The 26,684-nt window shown below is 38.7% G+C and overlaps 1 protein-coding gene across 1 annotated transcript in view; it reads right to left on the bottom strand.

The window, feature by feature from the left end:
• Nucleotides 1-2,012: 2,012 nt before the first annotated feature.
• The window catches only part of Fhip2a (FHF complex subunit HOOK interacting protein 2A), a 38,297-nt gene continuing 13,625 nt past the window's right edge, over nt 2,013-26,684 (bottom strand). The window contains 15 exon segments of the mRNA XM_047553319.1: nt 2,013-6,337; nt 6,339-6,423; nt 6,515-6,618; nt 6,963-7,103; nt 11,610-11,753; nt 13,954-14,044; nt 15,495-15,638; nt 16,130-16,299; nt 16,406-16,598; nt 16,685-16,761; nt 17,263-17,377; nt 18,633-18,829; nt 19,207-19,500; nt 24,748-24,870; nt 25,731-25,835. Coding sequence (XP_047409275.1) covers nt 6,299-6,337; nt 6,339-6,423; nt 6,515-6,618; nt 6,963-7,103; nt 11,610-11,753; nt 13,954-14,044; nt 15,495-15,638; nt 16,130-16,299; nt 16,406-16,598; nt 16,685-16,761; nt 17,263-17,377; nt 18,633-18,829; nt 19,207-19,500; nt 24,748-24,870; nt 25,731-25,835 — 2,022 coding nt within the window. The 3' untranslated portion in view covers nt 2,013-6,298.

The following is a 26,684-nucleotide window of genomic DNA, read 5'->3' as shown; positions in this document are numbered from 1 at the left end:
ACAGGGGGGATTCTGGTTTTATAGGGTAGAGGATGATGATGTAATCATTGTGCACGTTCAGTTTTGACCATCAGGGGCTAGTTGTACAGGTTAAAACCAGACCCTGAAGAATGAGTATTCAAATCTTATCCATTGTCATTCAGGACTAGGTTGACATGGGGAAGGACAAGGTTTAGGGCCTGGCGTTCCATATCCACCCCTTTCCTTTAGGGCCCATTGTTATCAGGAATGTTCTGGGAGAGGTTTAATGTTTGACCAATTTCCTTTTGCACTTCCTGAGCCACACCATTCCTCCATTTTCTTGGGGAGTTATCTTATAGAAATATTATTTTCCATAACCCTTTAGTTTATATCCTAAAAGTAGGTTTTTTTCCTTCTCAGCTTTATCTCTGCTGGAACCCCAGACCAATGCAGCTTAAGAAAAAGACTAAAAATTTCTAAAATGGAATGGAAATAAAGATCACAGGATGTTCAAATAATCGAAACAGTCAACAAAGATTACAGAACCATAAAATACCCTGACTTGCCACTTGTTGGTAAGGGCAACAGAATAAAGAGATTTAATCAGAAAAGCATATTTTAAACATGAAAGGAAAATGCTTAAGGAATGGTTAGCTTGTTTCCTTGTAGAAATCTTCAGTTTGTGGTTCTCTTGGGAAAAATCTAATCAATTAAAGTCCTATATGCTGTTCTGCTTGTGAATGGAATGAGGAATACATTTCTCCTGTTATTACATAAATGAAACCCATCCTCAGGGCTTTGAAATATAGCTTTATTCAGACAACACTGAATTTGTGTGTCATCTCATCTTTCTGCATTATAGTAAAATCAATTTTATGATTCCTTTCTCATAAATTATAGTCTTGAGATGCTTTTGCTGTCTTCCCTGATCTCACAGGCTGGGCGTGTTACTTGTTCTTTTCTTCTGAACCCCTTCTAGCTCTTTGGCATGTGGCTGAATCCTGGTTATGGTTCTCAACTTTGGAAAGAGTGGTTGTGCCGTTGGCTGATTTGGATTCTCTAAACTAAGCATTATTCCTGAAACCATTAGCACATCACTGAAATGGAATATTTTGCGAAAAATTAATAGTGCGGTCACTGTGTAAACAATGCATATCACACCATGGGTACCATTAACTAACTCTCATCCTCACCTCCTCATGTGACAGCTGAGAGGCCCACGGTACTCTTCAGATTCCTGGCAGTGTGCTGCTGGTAGGGTCTACTTTCATCGAATGATTTGATTACTCAATGAAGAGAATGCCTTACTGCCTTTCTCTTTGTAAGGAGACTCCCTGTCTGTTCCTTGATACACTGCCTAATCTAAGGAGAGGGAAGAGCAAGGTCATGTGTTGGCTTTTCATCACTGTGACCAATATACCTGACAAGAACAACTTGGAAGAAAGGTTTATTTTGGCTCATGGTTTCAGTTCATGATTGGCTGACCCCATTGCTTTGGGCCTGAGGTGAGGCAGAACATTATGGTGGAAGAGCGTGGCACAGGAATGCTGCTCAGGACGTGGCAGCTCGGAAGCAGAGAACAATGTGCCAGGGACAAGATATAATCCCCAAGGGTATGCCTCCAGTGACCCACTTCCTTCAACCATCTGCCTATATTTGCCATCTAGTATAATCCGTCAAATGGATTAATCTCTGATGAGGTAGAGTGCTTGCCAAGCATGCACAAGACCCTGGAGTTGATCCCCAGCACTGCCTATATATTAATATGTATGTATATAAATTAAGCATTAAATCAATAAAGTAATATATGCTATAATATCCAATCGAGACCTAGACTCAGATCTTCCTTTTAGATAATTTGCAACTACTGAGTCCGATGCCACACCACCTGCATACTATTTCTCTGAGTGTCCACCACATAATGTGCACTGCATTTGTGTAAACACATTGCATTGGCACCAGGACTGTGACTTATTAGGGCTGAGATGGCTTCCATTTATTCCCCCAACACTTTAGCAACTGGTTCATTAAAAGTTCTCAATAAGTTTGTTGAATAAACAATTCTCATTTTATTTTTGGATGAAATACATGCATTATTTCTGGTATATGTTTAGAAATGATACAACATTTTTAGAAATAAAACATTTCAAATCACAATACTCAAACCGTAACAGTAGTTGAGTGTACAGGACGCAGGTATAGGTGGATCTCCCCGAGGTGGCAAACGGGGCCTTACCAAGTAAGGTTAGAACCCAGTCTCCCACGAGGCAGCCCACAGGCAACACCTTCCTTCGTTGGCCCAAAACCAACTAAAACATTGTTTCTTCTGTGCATCCTTCAGCATCAAACTGGTATGAGGTGCTTCTGCTCATTTTAATTTTGGGGAAAAGAGGTATAGCTCTTCCTCCAGCAAAATTTCAACAATTTTATGTGAATTCTTTTGAGTCCCTTGGGATTACTAGTTTTTTAGATAAAACACTGGAAGATATTTAACAGCAATTTGAACCAGGTTTAGGACTGGGAATTCAGTTACATATTCCAAAAAAGCAATTTTCTTTTGAAGTAGCTCAGGGCAAAGAGGATAATTTCAACTCTTGGGTGCCTAAACCCTGCCTCCTTTGTCCCTTCAATCTAGTGTCCTCTATTTTCATTCTGAGACTATTGTGAATAACACTGGCTGAAAAGGTTACTGGTGGTTGAGATTAATAAGTGGCTATTTTTCTTTCTGGTTATGTCATGTGTTACATATTTCCTTCAGTTTCCAATGAAGGGCTTGGGTTCATTCTCAAGAGAATGGAGGAAATCTACAGTCTGATTGTTTTAAACATCAGCTAAAAAGAAAGGTTCTAAGATGTGCTGGAAAATGTTAAGAAATAATATTTAGAACTAGTTGTTTTTCTCAGACTTCCTTTAGAGGAGTGATTGTTAAGGAGGCCACTAGAGGATATATGAGATTTACCCAGGGAAATTGTTGGGTTAGACTGACCTCCTCCATAAATATGGATGTATTTCTTTTTTCCTCTCCCTAGAATCAATACTGCAGTGACCCATTGATTGGTGTGCCCTATCCCTTTGTCAAAGGTGAGAAAAGTTAAAAATCATTGTTTAAGACTTATCAGTAGGTGAAACATTTCCGATTTGAATTCTGCAAAAATGTAAGACAATATTGTTTAAATTACATTATTTATTTATTTTTTGATTATCCCTCTTAGTCCTGCATGCATTGTTAGCACAAAAAGTTGAACTTGATCACAACCTCCTTTGAAGAGAGGGTAGGTACACAATCACCATCTGAAAAGCTTTTCCCTGGATGGCCCACGAAGTCCAGACCTTGATAACACTGTCAGTAACTTACACAACGTAGAAAAATGTACTAAATGTCCTCTGTTTAATGTAAACAAGGCAGGAGGCCAACAGAGTATTACAGTAACACTATTTTACAGGGCCCAGAAGTATGATTATCATGTTTTAACAGATCAAGTGTCACAATGACATGCATGTTCTGACATATTGTACGACCCAAAGTGTAATTACAATTTGTGGTTTTAGCACTTCACCGTAACTTCTTCGGTCAATACCTATGAGCTTCATAATTAAATGGTGAACTGTATAATTCAATCATTTATGGAAATGTTACCATGAATTTATGAAGAAATTCCATAATTTGTGCCCCGTAAAATTAAGTGTAACAATCTTTACACTAGCAACAGTGTAAGCAAGCTAAGGATTTTGGTCCTTATATATATACATTTATATACACACGTATATACACATATACAACACAATGTACAGTTAAACCAAAAAGCTATGAATCCCACTCACAGCTTCCATATTGCACAAACAGATGCATTATGAGAACATTACAGTTATGTGAGTACTACCATGAAATTGGCTAAGACAAATCTGATTCTATCAAGTAAAGAATGTGGCTCATAACCAAAAATAAACCCAACGACTATACTGTTAGAAAGTTAAAAATAAAAAAAGTGCCTACCTATTTATACAAAGATGAAGCAAGGTTAAAATGCAGTTTGGAACTTGGTGGCAATCAATGGCTGAGGTGGCACTTTCCACCCAACACAGTGCATTTTAGTCACTGTTGTGGTAAGTACTGAGTAATAGAAATATTCAGTTTCTGAGAGACAGTGAGAAAAAGACTAGTGTTGTTGTACTACGTTAACAAATCCAACTCACTGTGAGAACTTGTGCTGACTCTAGGTCTGAACTAAATATATATATATAAAGAAAAGAAGAAAAACCTTAAACCTTAGTTGATCACAAATAAAAGTCATCATAACTTAGGAAAATTATATTTTCAGAAGCAGCATATGTACATCAAATATAAGAGTTAAAGCTTTTCTGAGCTTGGTTCATGGATTAGCTATAAGGTCCCATTGTGAAATCAAGGATAAGAACATATTTGGTTTGAGACGTAATATCACTGCTACTATACCTATTAAGCACTATGAAAACATTAAGAAATATCTAATATCTCTTAATGCTTTATTTTAAATACATCTACATCAAAGTAGATTGTAACTACACCTAAAATGGAGATGTTGTTCTTTGAGTAAACTACAATAAATATAGCAAACTGAATGTTTTCCTGTCATTCAAAATCACTGAAAGAAAATCCTGCATGAAGTAACTCTCTGGCTTTTGTTGCTCCACTGTTTTACTTAATGCATTTTTTATGAGCTAAGAAAGATTTGCACCAAATTACAAATTTAGTCTTCTTCATTTGTGTAGCATGAATCAAAACACAGTTTGTAAAAATAAAAACAATTAAAAAAAAAAGAAATTTAGTCCTCTTAACAACGGTGCACATTCTAGAGCTGAGACTATGCATGATCATTTGACAGTTTTTTTCTTAATAATGAAAAGTAATTATAAAGTAAATCAGAAACAGTAATACAACAAAGTGAGCAGATCGGTGTAAAACATGCTTGTAAGCGCAGGGCCATGTGATGTGTATATGCAAACATCCTACATCAAATGGCTTCTCAAGAGGGTAGAGACACGTCTCTCCAGCTGGAACGTGACAGTCTCTCCTCCAAATATTAGCAAGTGGAAAGAGCAGAGGAAAGTGCTGCTGCTTAACATTTCAACTTAAACAAACAAAAAGCTTAAAAGCAACAACTGATAAGCATCACACAGACAGAATGGAAAGACACTAGCAAACATCAAGCTGTCCAGCCCACTGGGCGCGCTGTGCACAGCGCAGCTTGGCTAAGGGAGACACCCCATGTGCGCCCACTCCTGGACACCTCCAGCTCCCAGCTCCCACAATTCTTCAACATGTAAACAGGACATTTAAAAGACGACTTTGTTTAATCTCTTTAGAATCATTTCAGACAAACAAACAAACCAACAAAATGAAAAAAATGTAAACAGTAAGAGGCCATTGGCATTGGATTGCTAAGAGTTATCAGTTGGCTCCCCACCTGGACACTACCATGCACCTCAATAACAAAACCAAGTACAAAGCAATTCCATCAAGCAATTTCCAGAGAGGGAGGGAAAAAAGTTTCTCAACCCAGTCTGTGTTAATTTAATTAGTTTTTAAAAATATTATTTTAGCAAATGCTACCAATGATGAGCATATATATTCAATATTGCTGCAAAAATGACAATTTAAATCAACTGGGACCCAGACATGGAAATCAACCATTAACATGGCTATGTGCACAGAGGAGTAAAAGAATGTTTCTTTAAAAATATATATATATTATATTAATCAAGAATTTATCATATTAAATTGTTATTCTTAGAAAAGCTGAAGAAAGTTAATGTTGCTCTACACATTTTTATCTCCTATAATTAACTTAATTCCTTTGTTGGTTCCTGAATTATATTTTTTTTTCTCATTTACAGTTTTTTTAAAATATTTTTGCTTGATAAGAATCTTAACCTTAAAAAGTTATAAAATTAGTAATTTTTTTTGCTGCTTATGCTTATTAATCCAAAAGAATATAAGCATTTGAGTCCCAGAGAATGTCAAAATGCCTTGCTGCCTAAAAGGATATTAAAAAAACAGAAGTATCATCAAAGTCGTGACATCAGAAATTGTGCAGCTTTCACACAGTTGTTGGAAATGCTTATTTCCTGCAGGTCCCTCGACTGCATCTGGGTCGAACAACTTGCAATTCTAGAGAGAACTACTGTGATAAATAAAGCAACGAAAACAGTGTGCCGCATTTTATTGCGTGTTCACTTGATGGTTCTTAACAGTTCTGTGCAGTTTACAGCAGTTCTTGATTTAAAAAGGCCTTTCGTCCTCTCTTGGCTGGGTGGAACTCAGGCTTTCCTGATGAACTGTACACCATCGTCCAGATCCCTAGTGACTCAGACGCCAGTCATGGTGCGGAGGAAGCGTGGTATTTCACAAATGCGATGGCTGCCAGTTCCTTGCAGAACTCTTCTAACACAATCACACCCTCTAGCAATGTGATGTGGTCAATGCTAGAGAAAGCAGATGACAAATCGACACATCAACAGATCTTTACACTGTGTGAAATATTTGGATTGCTAAGAATGTAAAATCTGGACTTACATAGGGCCTTCAGGTTCCAAACCAAGCAATCGCTTTCTGACCAACAGCAGCTTGGGGGTAAAGTCTTGAATACGTTGAATTCGAACCATAAGGTCACCAACAACCTGCAGCAGAAACAGGGAGCTCCTGAAATCAACTGCATAGGAGTTCTTAGATAAAATCCTCCTTTCTTGTCACTAAATAGAGAACCCCAAATTTCACTACTCTGTAGCCATCTTTGATGAAGGGCCCATATTTGTTCTCTAAAATATTAAATTATATATATTGTTTAAAAGAATAAATTTATCTCCCACCCCCACATTCTGTAACAGTTCAGAATGTATGATAATCACTTTAAATCAATAGATACACAATACTCTTCATTGGGTGTCACTAACTACATACAGTGATATGAAGAGTTAACTGACAGGCTCAGCCATGCCAGAGAACAGAACAGAATGAGACTCACCCTGACGATTACAGAGAAGAGGGATCGACAGCCCGAGGCCAGGTTCACGTAGGGGTCCAAAAGGTACTCGTGTGTATGTGGATGAGGGAAGAGGGAAAGTCTGGACAACACTGAGGTCACCTGCAAGTTCACATCGTATGGCTGTGCAGGACAGAGAGACAGCTGGAGTGACATACAACATACACGCTGTGTACCAACATAGTTTAAGAGGGCATCAAACCCACCAATGTGTCATATAATATTAATTACAAACCACAGAGGACGCATTTAGTCTAAGACCAAAGAGAAGGTATTCATCTTCTTACATCTAGTCATATAATTTCATAAATGATATTCCCCACCTCAGATTATCCAATGATCACCAATTACCAAAAGCATATGTACAGTAAGATAAAGTCACATCACAGAGCCTTGTCAACAGAGTGGAAGTGGATGGGACAGAAATGGCTACTCGACGCCTCCAGGCCCTGAGGAGATTAGAAGTGCTGCCCGCAGATAAGGAGCAGCTCTCCCTGGAACCGTACACCGCCCGTACAGCTCCTCAGACACGGTGTGTACGTGATACACAACTTCACTTGAATTCTGACTGTTAATTTCCTTTTGTTTCTTTGTTTCAGCCAGCCTGAACGTACTTTACAGTGGGTCAACATCAGAGCAAAATGTCTGCTAGACAAAACGAGTTCCTGTTATTTGCTTTGAACTTCCAAAAGAAACCTCTTGACCCTTCCAGTTTTCTTTTTCCAAGGAGCCAAAAGAAACTGATTGGCTGAAACAGAACTGACCTGGATGAGAACCCAGGCCAGTGAAACAGAGATGGCATTTCAGGGAAGGGAAGGATGATTTAGGACCAAGTTTAACATCAGCAATGGGATCTGGATGCTTCATTCTTTGAGTCACTAGGGATCCGGACGATTGTGTACAGGTCATCAGGGTACATACTGTACATATGCATTTGTTACCCTTGATCGTAACAAATACCAATTAGAAGTGAATCTCTGGCATTTAGAGGAGACTCTGGACATGTGTCAGAAGGTATTAGGGACATTCTACTGAACACAGGCTTGAAATCCAATCTTCGTCTTTCTTACCACGAGAGTCTTGAACATGGATGTTTTATAAAAGAAGAAAAATTATCCAAGTCACTCTTTTTCAAAATGTAGCCTTAAGCAAGAAAAATGAAAGGAAATTTGTATTCCTAATAAAGGAGAGTCTGAGGATACTCTACTTGATAATATTTGTGATACAACAGTCTTCTCCAAGACTCACCTCAATAAACAATGAAGCCTCATTAAATTGTATTTTAAAAGGAACTATTAAAAGGAATTATTTATAAAAATCAATTAAAAGATACATTTGGTAAAAAGTGTAGACAAAATAATTTAAAATATAACAAGTCCAGAATTGTACATGATTCTTTATTTCAGGTAGTTAAGATTTTTATGTCACTAAAGTATGCCAATTACAGGTGTTTAAATAATTTGTCTTTAAATTAGGCTCTTTTATGATCTAGATTTTGTAATTTCTCTGTATGGTGCTACTTTGGTTTGTAACTTTATTTGAACAAAAATCTAGGTCTTAAATTCTTTAAGAATTTTAAGGCTGACACTGATTCTTTCCTTCTTTTTTGCAGTGCTTGGAATCGAACTCAGGGCCTTGTTTGAGGAAGTAAGCAAGAAGCACTCTACCACTGAGCAGAATAGAATTGTTTCCCTGTACTCTGAAGTGGTTGCTACTTTGTATTGGTAATAACCTTAAAACAAGTTCATATTTTGGGGGCTGATAGTAGTGTTTCTATCTTTTACTTAGGATCCCTTTTTTTGTGCTTTATACAGTATTCACCTGAAAGGAAAGATAACCAGATTCTCTGATTTGTCAAAAGAACTTGGTCTATTTTTGACTGAGCTCACATTGATTATAAAATCTGATATGTGGGACAATAATCTTTGACTTGAAAGCAGTTAGCCAGGTGCTATGGTGAATGGACTGTAATTCTAGCAACTTGGGAGGCTGAAGCAGGAGGATCACAGCCTTAGCAATTTAGCAAGACCTTATCTTAATGTAAAAATAAAAAGGATTGGGGATGTAACTCAGTGGTAAAGTGCACCTAGGTTCAATCCCCAGTACCAAAAAAAGAAAAAGGAAACGCACATTGCTGTCACCAGCAGTCAACCCTCTACCAAGGGGTAAACATGCAGACAGTCAAAATAAGATTGAAATCATTTCTAAAAATCTCAATTTTTAGTCTATAAATTTCTAAATATACCTGTTCTAAACAACAATTTATATTTTAGAAGCCTTTTAAATGGCTTATTTCATTTAAATTCTTGCAAGCAAATCTGAGGAGGAGGCTGGGACAAGCAGCAACGACCTCATTGTCACAGTAAGGAATGGGGGGGCGGGCAGTCCCGCCCGAGTCACACTCTCCATTCTCGGGGCAGGACAGGACTTGGCTTCCTCATCATCATCATCATCATCATCGTCATTATTGTTGTTGTTATGCTTTACATTCTGTTGTGGATTCAGCATTTTACTGTTTTAAAATCACCACAGCTATAAACAATACTAAATGTTTTTTATAGTTTTTTTAAAAGTTAACATGTGACAACAGGACAGTGTTCTCTGAACCCTGGGGATTCTGTAACTTCTCAGCTCCACTCGAGGACGTTGGTGCTTACTAACTACCCACACTGAACGTTTCGCCAGCTTGGTTACCCTGTGGAAATGCAAGGACACTCCAGTTCTCAGCAGAAAGCATTTAGGAAAGAAAGAAAATGAAACCAAACCAAATACGCTGAGCACCCTGACTCACAGACTGTCTTTGAGATCAGATTGCCATGATCTTACCAAAAAGACTTGGAAAATCAAGTGGTAAAGAACAACAGCGCCGGGCTGGGCTCTAGAGTTCACTGGCTCTAAGTCACATAGCAGACAACAGGGATTCCTTATTTATTTATTTATTTATTTATTTATTTATTTATTTATTTATTTTTGCGGTGCTGGGGATTGAACCCAGGGCCTTAGTGCTTGTGAGGCAAGCACTCTACCAACTGAGCTGTACCTCCAGCCCGGGATTCCTCATTTATGAAAGAGCTCTGGAACTCTGCTTGCTATGACATGGGGCGACAGGAGGAACAGCAGCTCTGGGGAGTGCTAAGTCTCAGGACAGTCTCTCCAGTACCTCCTTCTGTCACTCTCAAACCGGAGGAAGAAGCCCAAGTGTGATAACCACTTGGGGAATTTTTCAAGTCAGAGACTACTGTTTAAAATTTAGATTCTTTTTTTAGTGCTTTCAGTCAAAATATCCAAAGATCACTAACTTGATGCTGATTAATATCTCTTGCTTGTTAGCTTCATCAGATTCAAACTAATCCTGGCAAATTAGAGCAAAACCACAATCAACTGATGAATTCCGGCCACCCAGGAGATTTACACAGCTGGGACCCCAGCCACACTGACAAAGCAGACTTGGGCTGTCAGGCTCAAACAGTGAGACGCTAGAAATAGCACACACGCTATGAAGTGGTTAAAACAAGGACCTGGTCTCTTTTTTGGTAACTGTCGGAAACAGGTGTGACTGACGGTGCTAACCTAGTGAAATACTTCTTAAATTAAAATTTCTCTGACTTTCTGGTCACTGGAGGAAATGTGCTTGTGGAGTAAACTTCCCTTGTGACTCCCAAGGCTAACACAAATATTTAACTACAAGCCAAAAGAACAAGCACTTTGATGAACAAATTTAAAGATGGTTCTAAATTGGTTAACTCAACTTCTATGTGGAGGTGAGTATTGTGCCAGTTCTTTTATTTCAAGAGTGTCTCTATCTCAGTGTGGAAACTCTATTGTCACTGTTTGTCAGATAGGAAGCAGGGAATCTATAACCGGAATTCATTTCTCATGACAGTTGCAAGATACAGGCTGATGGAGATTTCCATCCACTTTTTAAGCAATTTAGTAAATTAACCTTTATTTCCCCTGTCCCTTATGAAAATGAGCATCATTCATAAATTCTTTGTTTGAAGATCCAAATTCATCATTTCACTGGGATCAGAGTGCTCAAGATTCTACTGAAATGACATATGGGGTCTTCTAAACTGAGCTTGACAGGTTTTACTCTCTATTTATACTCATCAGTTGTAACACCTAAAAGGCTAAGTTAGTAATAAAAGAAGTCACCACAACATGAGGAGCAAGATACACAATTCTGCAGGAGGCCAAGTGGTAGCCACTAGGCCATTAGCACACTCAATGCATCAGAAATTCGCCAGCTGTTGGCAATCAATCCACAAGTAAAAGTGATCTAGTAGAAAAACTAAGAGAATAACAGAAGACCTTAGCAGAAAAATCTAAACAAGGACTTGAGCTTGTACCATGGTTAATGCTAACAAAATAATACGAAGATTAATATTTTAAAATGTATTAGCATGGAGGAACTTTGGATGGTGTAGAGGAAAATGGGACGGGAGGGGGTGGGGAAGGAAAGAGAGTAGACTGAGACAGACAGTTTTACCCTAGGTATGTGTATGATTACATGAATGATGTGACTCTACTTTTTGTACAACCATAGAAATGAAAAGTTGTACCCCATTTGTGTACAATGAATCAAAATGCAGTCTGTAAAAGTAAAAATTAAAAAAATATATATATTACCTGGTCAAGAATTCGGCCCATTCTGTCAAATAAAACTTTCAAAAAATGACCTTCAAAGAAAGGTGCTTCTAAATTGCACTTTTCCAATGCTTTCGGAGACCCAGGCCACTCCCATCTTAAGCAGATAGCACAGTAGTCCCGGAACTAGGGGGGGAAAGCATTTGGATCATTAAAGAACTACCCAAAACTAAATTGAGATGAAATATAAGTGACTTCCTCAATTAGGCATATAAAGAACCATTTGAATGCAGAAAGTCACAGCGGGTGAGATGCCCTGGGGAGGAGGGAGAGATGATTCAGGAGACACCCAAGAAGGAGGGGCACAGGGAAGACTCTCACTGGCAGTCATGATGGTAGAAAAGGCAGAGTTTGACATTGATAAGATACTCCCTTTAATAACTGTGCTTATGCTCTTTCTTAAAGGATTTAACCCATTAGTTATTTTCATGGCAGATTTCAGAATTTTTTTTCTTTTAGTGCACCACAGATGTTCATAATAGCGGGTTCACTTTGACATATTCAAAAATGTATACAATAGTTTTCCTCCATTTAATCCTCAGACTACCTCCTCCCCTTACCCTCCTCCCCCGCATCCCTCTTCTCTACTCTATTGATCTTCCTTCTATTTATTTTTTAATTGATGCATTACAGTTATGTATAACTATAATTACGCTGCAAAGTTGTAAGAAGTGTAATATTTTAAATAGGAGGGGGGGCTAAACAAGTTCAGTAAAGTTGGAGATAAGATCAATATATAAAATCAGTTGTTTTCTAAACACTAGCAATGCCAATCAGAAAATGAAATTCACAAAACTATTTCACTTATGATAGCATTAAAAATAATGAAATGCTTAGGAATAGACTTAACCAAGGAAGCACATGACTTGTACACTGAAACCGGGACACACTGCTAAAGAATCTTGAAGAGAACCTGAGTAAATGGAAACGTATCCCTTGCTCCTGAACTGGAAGACTCAATACTGCTGAGGCAGCCCGGCTCCCCAGATGGATCTACAATCATTACAATTAGTGCAATCCTTACAAAATTCAGTGGTCTTTTTTTTTTTTTTTTTTCCAGAAATGGACAAAGTAATCCTAAAACTCATTTGGAAGTACAAGGTACTACAGATAGCTAAAATGATCTTTAAAAAGAATAAAGTTGGAGGACTCAAACTTCTCAATTTCAAAACTATAAAGCTGCAGTAATCAAGACAGTCCTGGGATAGGGACAGAAACAGCAGGACAAAACAGAGTTTTGAAATAAACCAGTGAGAGTCTTCCCTGGGCTGGGAGTGCAGCTCAGTGGGAGAGCACCCCTGCATTTAATTCCCAGCACCAAACAACAACAACAACAAAAAAACAAACCTAACTGTACATGTACAAGCTAAAACTATAAAACTCTTAGAAATTTACAAAAAAATCTGATTTTGGATTAAGAGATGATTTGAAGGCATGAATATTCAATAGAATATTTTTTAGCCACAAAAGAAAGTACTGATGCATGCGGAGACATGAATGAATATTACAAACACTATGCTAAATAAAAGAAGGCAGACATAAAAGGCTACATATAGTACGATTCCACTGAGGAGATGCCAGAAGAGGTAAAGCACAGGAAAAGAAAGCAGACTGGCGCTGCAGAGCGCAGGCGCGGGGTTTGGGGGTGGTGCAGTAGGTGGCACTGGGGGACGCTTAATTCAGTCAGGGTTTCTTTTTGGAATGATGAAAATGTTCTGAGATGAGACAGTGACGCTAGGTACACAACCCTGTGAATACACTAAAGTCACTGAATTGTACATTTCAAAATAGAATGATGGATTTTATTTTAGTACAAAATGTGTTAAAGGGGGAGCATTTCTTACATTTTTCAATGTAAGATGCTATAGAGAAGAAAGAAGAATGAGAGAAGACCATTTAAAAATTAAGAGTAGGTCTTGGAGGAAGTAGTTCTGGAAAGGCAGAAGGAAGGAGTGAGGGTTGGGCAGTGGTGGGCACGAGTGGCAGGCACTGTCTGCAGAGCAGCGTTGCTCAGGGGAAGGGGGTTGACGCTAACAGCCCAGGGCTGGGCGGGGGTGGGGGGTGGAGGGGGTGGGTAGAATTATCGTGCTATCATGTTTTGCATCAATAGGGGAAATGAATCCAGGTGAGATTTAACTTAAAGTGAAACAAACAAAATTAAGAGAGCATAGAGAAATCTTGAAATAGAGACCACAGTCAGTGAAATGCAAAGTAAGGTCACAAGTGGACTCCTCGATTTGGGGTAATCGCTGTGGGCAACCCAGCAATGTGACAAGGTTTGCATGCACACTTAGACCTCATTGCCAAAATTTGTTGTGACACTGACCTGCCTGTGAGCATCTCGGAGGTAGGTATCATATCCAGTGCCCTCAACATGGTAGGATGATTTTGCTTCATCCGGGACCAAACATAGAAAACTTGAATGAAAAAGACCATAATAAATTAATGATAGAAATACTCTCATAATCCAATAATACTTTCACATCTATTAAAGTATCCAATAATATCTTAAATTTATTCAAGTGTTAAAAACAAAAGGCAGCCGGGTGCAGTGGTGCACACCTGTAATCCCAGCATCCTGTGAGGACTGAAGTTCAAAGCCAGTCTTAGCAATGTTGAGGTGCTAAGCAACTTGGTGAGAAATAAAATACAAAACAGGGTTGGGGAAGTGGCTCAGTGGTTGAGTACCCCTGAGTTCAATCCCCAGTACCCCAAAACAGAATAACAACCAAACACAAATGGCAATTACAGGTAACTGGATGGAGTTGGAGAATATCATGCTAAGTGAAATAAGTCAGTCCCAAAAAACAAAAGGTCAAATGTTTTCTGTGATATGAGGGAGCTAATTCACAATAGAGGTGGGGCAGCTAGGGAAGAATCCAGTTATTTTGAATTAGGTAGAGGGGAGTGAAGGGAGGGGAGATGGGGGTAGGAAGGATAGTAAAATGAATCTGACATTATTACCCTAAGTACATATAAGACTACATAACCAGTGTTAGTGTACATCATGTACAACCAGAAGAGAAATTACACTCCATTTATAGTGTGTCAAAATGTACTCTACTGTCATGTTTAACTAATTAGAATAAAAAAATTTAAAAAACAAAAACAAATGGAAACTTAAAAAATAAAATTATATGCTGTCCTTATCTTGAATGAGATTTCCAATTTACTGATTAAATACTCATTCATTATTTAAAGTTTTATTAAACAATGATTAATTCCACTTAAGCTAGAAGTAAGCCTAAAAGGGACTTTTTTTTCTCTTTAGATTACAATGATATCTATTAATTTCAGGAAACTGGCTTTTAAGTAATTGAACTTCAGGTTTTTATGCACCACAATTTTGCATTTAAGCTGCATGCAATTTTTTCCTTAACCTAACTGTCGTACCCAGGCTTATCAGTGAGAGCACTGAAAGAAAGAAAGAAAGAAAAAAAGAAAGAAAGAAAGATTGCCACAGAAAAGGTACTCATAAAAACTCTAAAACCATGAACTAAAAACGAGGAATATCCCTAAGTTGAACACATGCTTAATAAACACAATTGTCAAATTGGCTATTCTCAATGTTTTTATAATTGGAAATTACTTAAAATCAAGTCATTTCCATATAAAAGTCTGGGGTGCTTTGAGGGCTCGTTTAACCACTGCTATTTTTGAACTTATTTTTCTATTAAGCAGAGCTGTTCTCTTGCAGCCACTGTACCCACAGGCTGTCATGTGCTGTACAATAAAGCAAGCAAGCTGACATGCCCTCTAAAGAAGACTGAGTTCTGAACATACTTCTGAAACAATCTAGGAGCAGAGTGAGTATACACCATAAAAACAAATACAAGCGATGCAAGTCAAATTCATACAGCAACTCACCTATTTACAATTTTATGGACTTCAGTTTTCCCATCGTTTCTGGGGTGGTCTGGAGTAGCAGGAGGTGAAGAGCTAAGCCACTCTGAGTTTGACAAAGTATTATCTGGTGGAATGTCAGTAAATAATGGATCTTCTTCCAGATCTCTACGTTTAATTTAATGATGCACAAAAAAATTATTCCATTTTTCTAAACCAAAGGGTTCTTTGCTAAGGTCTAAAAAAAATTACATAATTTTTCTAATACAGAAATTGAGGAATAATGTATTTTATCTTATTTGTTTGGGGGGGGGTGGGTTTTTTTTTTTTTTTTTTTTTGTCTTTTTTTTTGGAACTGGGGGTTGAACCCAGGGCTTTGTAAATGCAAGGCAGATGCTTTGCCACTGAGCTACATCCCAGACCTGGAATAATGTATTTTACAGACAAATTATCATTTTATATTAACAAGATCAAGAATATACTAATTTTGTCATGAGGGTTAATGAATGTCTTATAATTTTAAAGGATGGTGGTATCAGGGCACCTGGATTTTACTTTTAAAACTTGTAAGCTATTAGAGGTACTTTTTAAGCATAGGAAGAGAACTAAGATTCTGGCTCCAAGGTATGCCCAACTCACAGAATCAAACTCATACTTACACTGCTCCTGCTATTAATCCATTCTCTACCACATCTTTATCTTCTGGGCACAAAGGTTTATATTCTGTATAGTTTCTTTCTTCTAGATTCCTTAGAACTAAGTTATAAAGAATGTGCTCATTGGGTTTTTGTAGAAGATGTTCAAACATTCTCAATGTCATTATGCTTATCTGAAACCAAAGTTGATAAAAGCTGACTGAAAAAAATCTTCACACATACATTAAAATCAGTACTTCAAAGAATCCAAGCCCAATACTAAATCATTACACAGCTTACCTCATCAGATATGTGATCACAATGCTCAATTAACCTATGTCTTAAAGGATGTCTGCTAATTTCTGCCAGAGTTTCTGGTTCCCTCTGTTCGCCAAGGATAAAAACCACCATTTCTTGAAGCAACACATCAGAGGTTACTTGCCGAACAATACGATGAAGCAGAGCAGTTGATGTCAGAATACCTATCTCAGAACTGAGAATAAAAGGTTGTTAGTGGGCAGAAACGCCATAAACAGTGAATCTTTTTTTTTTCTTTTTTAAAGATAAGAGAGTACTCACGTTTGCATTAACTGAGGTTCCATAACACCAACGAAAAATCTTTCATGAACAGCTTTGGCAAGAGCAACAGCAGCAGTCTAGAATACAGTATGAGCATAATTATTTTTTAAGGGAAAAGAGATTGATGTGTCATATCAATAAGTCAGTTTGCACTCCCCATCTAAATTATTGTAGAAATAAATAACTTGCCTATCGACCAAAAACCTAGATTGTAAGTTAGTTGATTATTTACATTTTTTAATTTCCAAAAATAAGAGGAACATTATCCTAATAACCTTGGAGTACTGACATTTTCCCAAAAGGAGAACCAGTGGGAGTCACTGTTGTGAAGTTAGTTTGTTTAGCACCGTACTACAACACTGACAGAGACAGAAAAGGATCGACTTGAACTTGGATTGAGTCCAGAATGCAACACACACACACACACACACACACACACACACACACTTTTTAAAATTTTATTTAACTAAATATATTATCCTAAGATAATTAAGATCTATTTGGGATTATAAATTATAGATTCAAATTTTATTTAGTAAACGTACTAAAATGCCAATAAGCAACAAAAAACTTCAAACCTTTTGCGCTTCCTTAATGAGTTGATCACAATAATCAAACCAAGAAAGAAATGAAATTAAGGCTCGTTTTCCGGGGAATGCTGAAGCATCTTCTTTGTGACTGTACGAGTCCAAGCTGTGGGACATGGAAGAAACACAAGCCCAGCATCACCCAAGGGCGGGAGCCCTGTGCAGCACACGAGGGACACACGAAGGGTTAGAAGTGAATGGACTCAGAACACACGTGACGACATGTTCACGGAGGCAACACTGGGTGGCAATCCCAGAGGACTTAGGGCAGAGCCCCAGGTAAGAGAAAACCTTTTAAATCAGAGCTGTAAATGGTTTTCACTCCCAAGTGGGAAGGGAGAGACTAAAGCAGGATGGAGCAGGAGGAAAACCATTTAGACAGCTCCTCGTGCTTCTGCTCTCAGTCTGCCCAAGCCATGTCAGGGGGAGGGTCTCAGCTGCTGGGATGCCAGAAAGGAAGGCAACGGAGGATCTGCAAGAGAAAGGAGCTGCCCAACTGCTCTTCTGGCCTTAAAGTGCAATCCAGTCCCAACATCCGCCTGAAAAGTGGCAGAACATAGTGTGGAAAAGCGCACAAAAAACAAGGAAGGGTCAAACATCTGGAGAAAAATAATAAAAGGTAATCATGTCACAAGAGCAGGCTGTTCATGGGGGGGGTGTTATGCGTAGTTTTACTTATGCTGCTTTTTGCTTGTTAAGAACTTATAACATGCTCTGCAACATCATCTTATGAGAACCAAGTGGAAAGCCAGAAAGGGGGAAGAGGAGTGAAGATTGGAGCAGGAGGTATTCCACGCAAGCGGGCCACAAGGCACACGGGACTGCTGTAGAGGTTGTGCAAGTCACTTATCCAAAAGAGTCCTTATTTCAGATTTTTTTTGTATTTAACAAAGAGAGCCAGGTAAAGATACTGGGTTTGTTTCTTCAGATTTTTGTTTGTGTCCTGGTATTAGGACTTGAATCCTGTAGGGGCTCCACCACTGAGTTCCATCCCCAGCCCTGCTCATTTCTTATTCTGAGACAGGGTCTTGCTAAACTGCCCAGGTTGGCCCTGAACTTGTGAGATTACAGGCTTTGCCACAATTCCAGACCACAGTTCCTGGTCTTAATGTAAACCCTCAAAAACTGATCAGCATAATGGACCAAATAAAAGTATCTCAAATATGTAACAGCTGGACTGTCCCAATACTGACTTGTTACCACTGTTTGATAAATTTAATATGTCTCAAGAAAATACTCCATTTAGAGATCATTAGTTACGATCAAAACTAAATATTTTTATCATTGCAAAATAAGAACTAATCTTTGAATGTAGGTATAAGAAGTCACCTTTAGGGGAAAATACAAAGAATGATGCTTACCCCCAGTTAATTGCTTCCACGGTTTCAATATCTAACGGATCCACCGACTGAGGTAGGGCCTTGTACAGGGAGGCGAGCCTGTCAGTCAGGAGCTCGCACAAGCAAGTGCTCTGAGTAAGGCACTTGGCGGCCGCCGGCTCCGGCAGACTCACCAACAGCATCAAGCCCTCGCATGCCTTCACGGCTATTCGTCCATCCTACGGGAAAAACATACCCCTCCAAGTCGTGAACTAGATACGCATCAAGCTGGAAAAATTCAATATAAAAGGATTTGTGTTTTACATTAAAAGAAGAATAGATTGTTTTCCACTTTATTTATTTTTGTTACTGGGGACTGAACCCAGGGGTGCTTAAACGCTGAGCCACATCCTTAGCCCTTTTTTAATTTTTATTTTGAGACAGGGTCTTGCTAAGTTGCTCAGGGCTTTGCTAAGTTACTGAGGCTGGCTTTGAATTTGAGATCCTCCTGAGTTGCTGGGATTACAGGTCTGCAGCACCATGTCCGGGCGTTTTCTACCTTAAATGCATATTACTGTGATCACGTTAGGGAGAAAAAGTCAGGAGGATGACTCACAGGACTTCTGGTGAGATTTAACAAAGAATTCACTAAATTGTAGTCCTGGTTTGGACGAACAACAGAGGCCTCTGGCAGTGAAGTGACACTGAGGTCATCCAAGCTTGTGGACAGCTCATCCATCTGATGAGGGGGCTCCTCCTCTGACTCCGTGGGCTCCACTCCAGTGGCGCCACACAGCTCCTCTGGCTGACGGGACAGTCCTGTGTCAGCTGACAAGGAATCTTCACCTTTTAATGTGTCTTCTGAAACTACATTTGGTGCTCCTTTGGAAGCCAATGACTTCAACTTGTTCTGAAAAGAAATACATGTTTGATAAGGTTTGAATTACTAAGAACTTTAAAAGCCAGAAATCATACTTCCATGGATTTTTCTATAACTAATATGCCACATGTCTAAATGGCCATAAGTATTACATTAAATGAAAATATCCATTCTTTTTCTTAATTATTTTTAAATTTTTGGTGGTGCTGTGGATTGAACCCAGGGCTTCACACATGCCAGGTAAGTGTTCCACCATTGGACTACATCCCCCGCCCTTGTTATTTTCAGACAGGGTCTCATCAAATTGCCCAGGCTACCCTCCAACTGTGATCCACCTGCTTCAGCCTCCTGAGTAGCCTGGATTACAGGTGTGTGTGCTATTGCAGCTGGCTTGGGACTATAAAGAAACCATGTTTTAGATATAATTTTACAATTTTTGCATAGAAGTTAATGATACTCTTCATACTAACTACAAAATGTTTTACACTGACCTTAAGTAATGAAAAATATTAAAGATAACTATTTGTCCACAACTATAACCAACTAATAATAGTGTATATGTAGGGTTCAATTATAGTTAATTTTTTCCTCATCACTAGGCTATTGTAAATACAGTGTTTCAAGGTCAACTCTAAGATCGTGGGGTGGAAGATAAAAAATTACAAACAAAAATACTGCAAAGTTCAAAAAGTTCAAAGTTAAAAAGTTAGACTTAAGATTTCTACCAAAGTTCTCAAATTTTTCTACTAACTTTTTCCTTATACTTTCTTATCCTTCTGCTCTATAAAAATATTAGAAATCACTCAGATATTTTTATTTATATTTATCTGAGGATAAGAAAAGGTACTTGGAAAGTTGGTGCCCTCTCCACGCCCCCCTGCAAAAAAATCTTAACTGACACAAATTATTAGTTTCAAGGCAAAATATTATTTTCACTTGAATATAAGAGTAAATATCAAATTACACACACAGGTTAAAAGGCAATCACAAACAGCCACAGTGCATATATTAAAAGAAAACAACCCTCTAGAACTCAGTGAATACTCCAAAAATTTTGCCAGTTTCTTACAAATTCAACTGCAAATCATGGTCTTTATGAAAGTAAGACATTTCATTCCACCTAAAATACTAACAATATTGTTGGAAAATTGTATCAAATAAGAACGAGAAGCACAACCCCTCCTTATACCACTGTTTCTCAAAGTGTGACTCAAGGCTGTTAGCACTCTGGTCTTCTGTGGAGCTCGATGAAAAAAAGAAAAAAAAAAAAAAAAAAAAAACCAACAACAACAAAACAAAAAACCAGATTCCTGGGTCCTGACCTGCTAAAACTGTTTAGAGGTGGAATCAAGGAATCTGCATTTAGAAAAGTTCCCTAGGTGATGAGCAACTGTGCCCTGATTCTTGCACTGTGCTTCCACTAAGTGTCCCTTTCTATATAAGGGATCTCACTGGTCCCACAACACTTGTGGGCACATAACTGCTGACCCTCTTAAACCCAGACTCCCTCCTAAATCACGGATTAGCAATATAAGCCACCTGCTCATTATCTCAGGGCATCATGATGGAGTGTCAAGAGGACTCAAAGTATCCAGAACAAAATTACCATCTTTCCCTCAGAATAAGCTCCCGGGGTTCCCTTCTTTCCATGGGCAGCAGCCTGACGAGTTCAGGACCTCAAGCACTGAATCGCCCTTGCTCTGCTTCCCGCACCTTAGCGGTTACACAGCCAGGTAGTGCTTACCTCCAGGCCCCTGAAGTGCTAGGACCCCCTTCACTGCAACCCTCTGCTGCAACTGTTACAGTTCTTTTTAAAAACAAATAAATATTTTTTGTAGTTGTAGATGGGCAGCATGCCTTTATTTTTTTATGCGGTGCTAAGGATCGAACCCAGTGCCTCACACGTGCTAGGCAAGCGCTCTGCCACTGAGCTCCAGCCCCAGCCCTATCAGTTACAGTTCTTAGTGTGTCTTGTCTGGGTTACTCTGGCAGCTTCCAAGTTGGTTTCCCACTTTTCTCTCTCCTACCAAAGGAACCAACTCTACAAAATGCTGCCACCAATTTCTCTCCCTCTCTCTCTTTTTTTTTTTTGGTGTTGGGAATTGAACCCAGGGGTGCTTAACCACTGAGTCACTTCCCCAGTCCATTTTACTTTTTATTTTGAGACAAGGCCTTGCTCAGTTGCTGAGGCTGGCCTATCACTTATGATACTCTGCCTCAGAATCCTGAGTGGCTAGGATTACAGGTGTGTGCCACTGCGCCTGGCCTCAATTTCACTTCTTAAAGCACAGAGACTGTCACGTAATAACATTTTTGCTCAAGAATAATCGATGGTTCCCCAGTGTCCACAAGTAAGCACAAATACCCATCCTGACATTCAAAGTCATTGGCAGGTCCTAGCCTGTCCAGGTTATTCTTAGACATCTTAATTATACTGTTTCCGAACATATTTTTATTCCTTATGTTCACCTAGTTTTACCTAAACACTCATCAAGGCTCATCTCAAAGGTGACCTCTTTTATAAAGTCTTCCCTGGTGACCTAGAACAGATGTAATCTCTTCATCCTGTGAGCACTTAAGGAATTTAATTTGAATCTTTCTTATGATTCTCACCTTATTTCACCATAGATCATAATATATGAACATTGTTCTTCCCCTCTTTATCACACTGTAAACAACTTTGGGTAAAGACTATTTCTAACATACCTACCATATGTACGACTTGGTCCATAGTAGGTGCACGTACTGGCTGATATAAGTGAAAGAGATTTGACTTCAGGGGACACATGCTTGAGAACTGCAAAATATTTTTGCTACCATCTGTACTCAAAGTATAAAACTGCATCTTCCTAAAGATCCATTCATTCAACAAGGGTTAATTAAGCAGTTATTACGCACTGTCCCAGATACTAGAGAAGCCGGGGAGACGGAGTCCTTGTGCTCAAGGAGCTTATTGACCAGCAGGAGAATATGAAATGCACATAAATAACTCTCATGCTAGGAAGGCTGAAACAACTGACATTAAAAGCTCGTGAATAAGCCTATTGTTCAGAAAAGTGGAGACATCTACCACCTCAGGCTTTGGGGAGATATGTGCTGCATATTTCACCTGAAGCAGGTATGTCACCATTCTGAAGGGGTTCTCTGGAGTGAGGTTAAATTGGGTTTCTCTGAAGACGGGAACATAAAGTACATCTCACTGTTACTATGCACAGGCCTGCAAACTTCCTCTGGTTCTGACCTGTGGCTATGTACTTCTGAAACAAGTTTTAGAAATTTTAAAGAAGAAATACATCGAGCTTAAGTTTGGGGGAGAATTCATGCATCTGAAGTACAATCGAAGAAAACATTAGCAAAAATGAACTTTGAGAAGAAAAATCTCATACTCAGTCAAACTGACCTATTTATTATAAATATGTAAAAAACTAAAGGAACTGACAAATATTTAGGAATATGAAATCATAAGACTATTTGAACCATTTTGAAGCAAACTTGTAAAATAATGATGTACAAAATATTATGCCTATCATGAAAAACAGGAATTCACAGTCTTTAACACTACCTACAAATTAAAATTCATGCAATTTTATCCCTAAGTTGCTTACCTACCTTCAGTTAACAGTGCCTACTAGTGTCCTAAATTATTTCTTCAAAATGTGAATAGAAAAAGCCAGGTTCAGTGGCATAACTTGTAATTCCAGTGGCTCAGGAGGCTGAGGCAGGAGGATAGAGAGTTCACAGTCAGCCTCATCAGAAGTGAGGCACTAAGCAACTCAGTGAGACCCTGTCTCTAAATAAAATACAAAATACAGCTGGGGATGTGGCTCAGTGGACAAGTGCTCCTGAGTTTAATCCCCAGTACCAAAGGGAGAAAAAATGTGAATAGAAGGCAAATCCACACACACACAAATACAACAAAAAAACTTGATAACACTCAGTGCTGGGTGAAGACAGGGAACAAAAGGAACTTCCACATATTGTTGGGATGCAAGATGATAAAGCCACTTTGGAGAACACTTCAGCAGTTTCTTACGAAAATAAATATATTCATGTATGTATACAACAAATTAGCAATCCTGCCACTAAGAATATTTCCAAGTGAAATGAAAACCTAAATGCAGACAAAAATGTGTGTGTGAATGTTTGTAGTAGCTTCATTCGTAACTGTCCCAAGCTGGAAACTACCCAAAGTCCCCAACTGACGAACCAACAACTGCTTCACACAGGGACCTACTCACCTGAACAAGGGAACCAGAGTCTGGATGACGCTGGCCACCTGAGTCAAGGGGAAAAGCACGCTCACATGCTTTTGGAAAGAGAACTGTTGGGACAGAGAACAGGCCACGACCGAATGAGGCTGGGAGCGGAGGGGCTGCTGGCCAAGGGCCTGGGGGTCAGGGTCAGGGGTGACCTGGTGCCTAGCCTGTGGTGGTGGTTACACTACTTTAGGTGTTTGTCAGACTTACGGAACTGTACACCAAAAGGAGTAAGTTGGGCTGCATGTAACTTACACCTTACTAAAATCAAAGACAAGGGCTGGGGACATAGCTCAGTTGGTAGAGTGCTTGCCTTGTAGGCACCAGGCCCTGGGGTCAATCCCCAGTACTGCAAAAATAAATAAGTAAATAAATAAATAAATAAAATGAAAGACAGGAGATTAAAAAACAAACTAAAGACAAAACACCGTAGCCGTTTCTTCTAACATGTTCCTAAATGTTTTCACTACTGGAAACAAAGCGATCGCAAGCAGGGAGTGCACAAAACTTATTTTCTACTTTCAGACTGAAAGTGAAATCCAAAATACCAATTGATTTAAGTGAACTATGACGTGTTGGTTGAGGCTTTAAAAAGAGCACAAATTACTAGAGCAAACCCAACTGCCATACGAGGTTGGTGAGGGAACTGGTGATTTAACACAGCTTGTCCAAATCTGCACATGCCCTCCGTGCCCTGTGCCAGATCATCCACCACACGGGGGAGCAAGCCTGGCTGACCTGCCTGATCTGAACTTCGGTGACTTCTCCAACAAGCCACACTCAGGGCCTCAGGTGGTACCTGTCCAGTCCTGGTACTGCCCCACATATCTGGCTCAACCGCATTCTTTGAAAATCTTTTTCCCAGGAGATTTCAAATTTGAATAAACACTGATCTTAGATGAAAAACAATTCTATGAAGTGAAACAAGCATTCTGATAACTTGCGGAGTATAATTCCTCCTTAGATTACTCATGGGACTCAATTTTTATATGGAAGCATATTTGGGGTTCGAGAAGCATACCTCCAGAAAAAAGTTAACCAAGTAGGGATCCTGTTTCAGCTTCGCACACACAATGCAGAGAAACTGAATCTCTTCATTTTCCGTTGGTGTTGCAAGGACTTCACCACAGAGTCGAATTAATTTCTGTCAAAACAATTTTTAAAACTTTGAAAAAGTACACAAATAGCCAGTCATTTACTTTAAGGATATTTAAAATTTTCAAATAATGCAAATATATTGCATTATTTGGGACACTAACAATATTTATAATCACTCACATAAAAATAAACTAGTAGTAAATTTTTCAAGTTTGTTAGTCTAAAAATTTAATGAGGTACATAATAAACAATAATCCTCACAATATCATGGAGGTAAAGTAAAAAAAAAAAAAAAATTAATGGGGTTGGGGTTGGAGCTTAGCCGTAGAGCGCTTGCCTAGTATGTGTGAGGCACCAGGTTTCTCAGCACCACATATAAATAAATAAATAAATAAATAAATAAATATATATATATATATATATCCACTGACAACTAAAAAAAAAGTTTTAAAAGAAATCAATGTATGAAACTTTAAAAGAGAAATAAAGACACGAAATACATGTAATATAACTATATAAGGAAAACTCAAGCATTTGCTAATTTGCTTGTTAATTTTAGAATAATTTCCTTTATTGATTTTATTCTTAGAAAAATGATATAAATTAGCTGGGTGCAGTGGTGCACATCTATAATCCCAGTAGCTCTGGAGGCTGAGGTAGGAGCAAGAGGATCGTAAGTTCAAAACCAGCCTCAGCAAAAGCAAGGGGCTAAGCAGCTCAGCGAGACACTGTCTCTAATAAAATACAAAATAGGGCTGGGGATGTGGCTCAGTGGTCGAGTGCCCCTGTGTTCAATCCCTGGTACAACCTCTCCCAAAAAATAAGAAAAAGAGAAAACTAATATAAAATTATTTCTATACTAAAAGAAATCAAACCAAGTAATTTCATGCAAGGGGAACAACAGACCTGCACCGGCCTGTGCACGTTGATGTGTGGAAGCAGAGGCTGCCGGATTCTTCCCAGGAGCTTAGTGTAGAAAACCAGAACCTGCTGTTTCATTCCTGGGGGGCACTGGTTAGGAAGGAAAGCAAACAGGAAGAGAACAGTAATGCAGACCCTTGAAAGCCTGACACAGAGGGCAGGACGCTTGCGAAGGCGTTCCACCTCCAAAAGACAATGCAGTTGGCCACTGACTTTGTCAGAACAAAATTTTTAATTAATATTAATGCCTGGCATTCTAGAAATAAAATTATACAGTTGAGATCATAATATAGTGCAGGAGACTATAGCTTCATGTGATTACAAACAGCACAGTCAGGCAACGTCAACCCATAAATGCTGGGGTGACATAAAACGACAGGAGCTGACGCCCCGCTGGAGCAAAGGCAGAAGCTTCTGATTTACGCTAATGACAGGTAATCAATAGTGTTCTGTTTTCCTCACATAGGAGCAAGAATGCCTAATTCACATACGAATGTAAAGCGAATCCTATGTACACACTGTTGTAATTTATTCTAACAAGTTTTAAATTTGCTGCAAAAGTATTTACAATATGATAATTATAGGTAAAGAATATTGAATGAAGAAGATTTTGTAACATGCCAGTTATCTTAAGTATTTGCTGAAAAGTAGGTGAACCTAATGATCCCCCACACTATGGACGAAAAGAACATGAATCAGCAGCTTATAGGTTCTATAATTAAGCGGCTGATACTGCCTTCCATTTAAAATATGATCACAAAAAGAGTCTTTGCAAAGAATCATCATAGATGTGCTACCTGGAAATAGTATAAACTATAATCTTAAGAACAATTATTGTTTTGTTTTGTTTTGTTTTTGGTACTGAGGATTGAACCCAGGAGCTGAGCCACTGAGCCACATCCCCAGCCCTTTCTATTTTTTATTTGAGTCAGGGTCTCA

Source organism: Sciurus carolinensis, chromosome 5, assembly GCF_902686445.1.
Source record: "Sciurus carolinensis chromosome 5, mSciCar1.2, whole genome shotgun sequence".
In the NCBI taxonomy this organism is placed as follows: Eukaryota; Metazoa; Chordata; class Mammalia; order Rodentia; family Sciuridae; genus Sciurus; species Sciurus carolinensis.
Note: the sequence above shows the minus strand (reverse complement) of the source record. Positions and strands in the feature narration are given on the sequence as shown.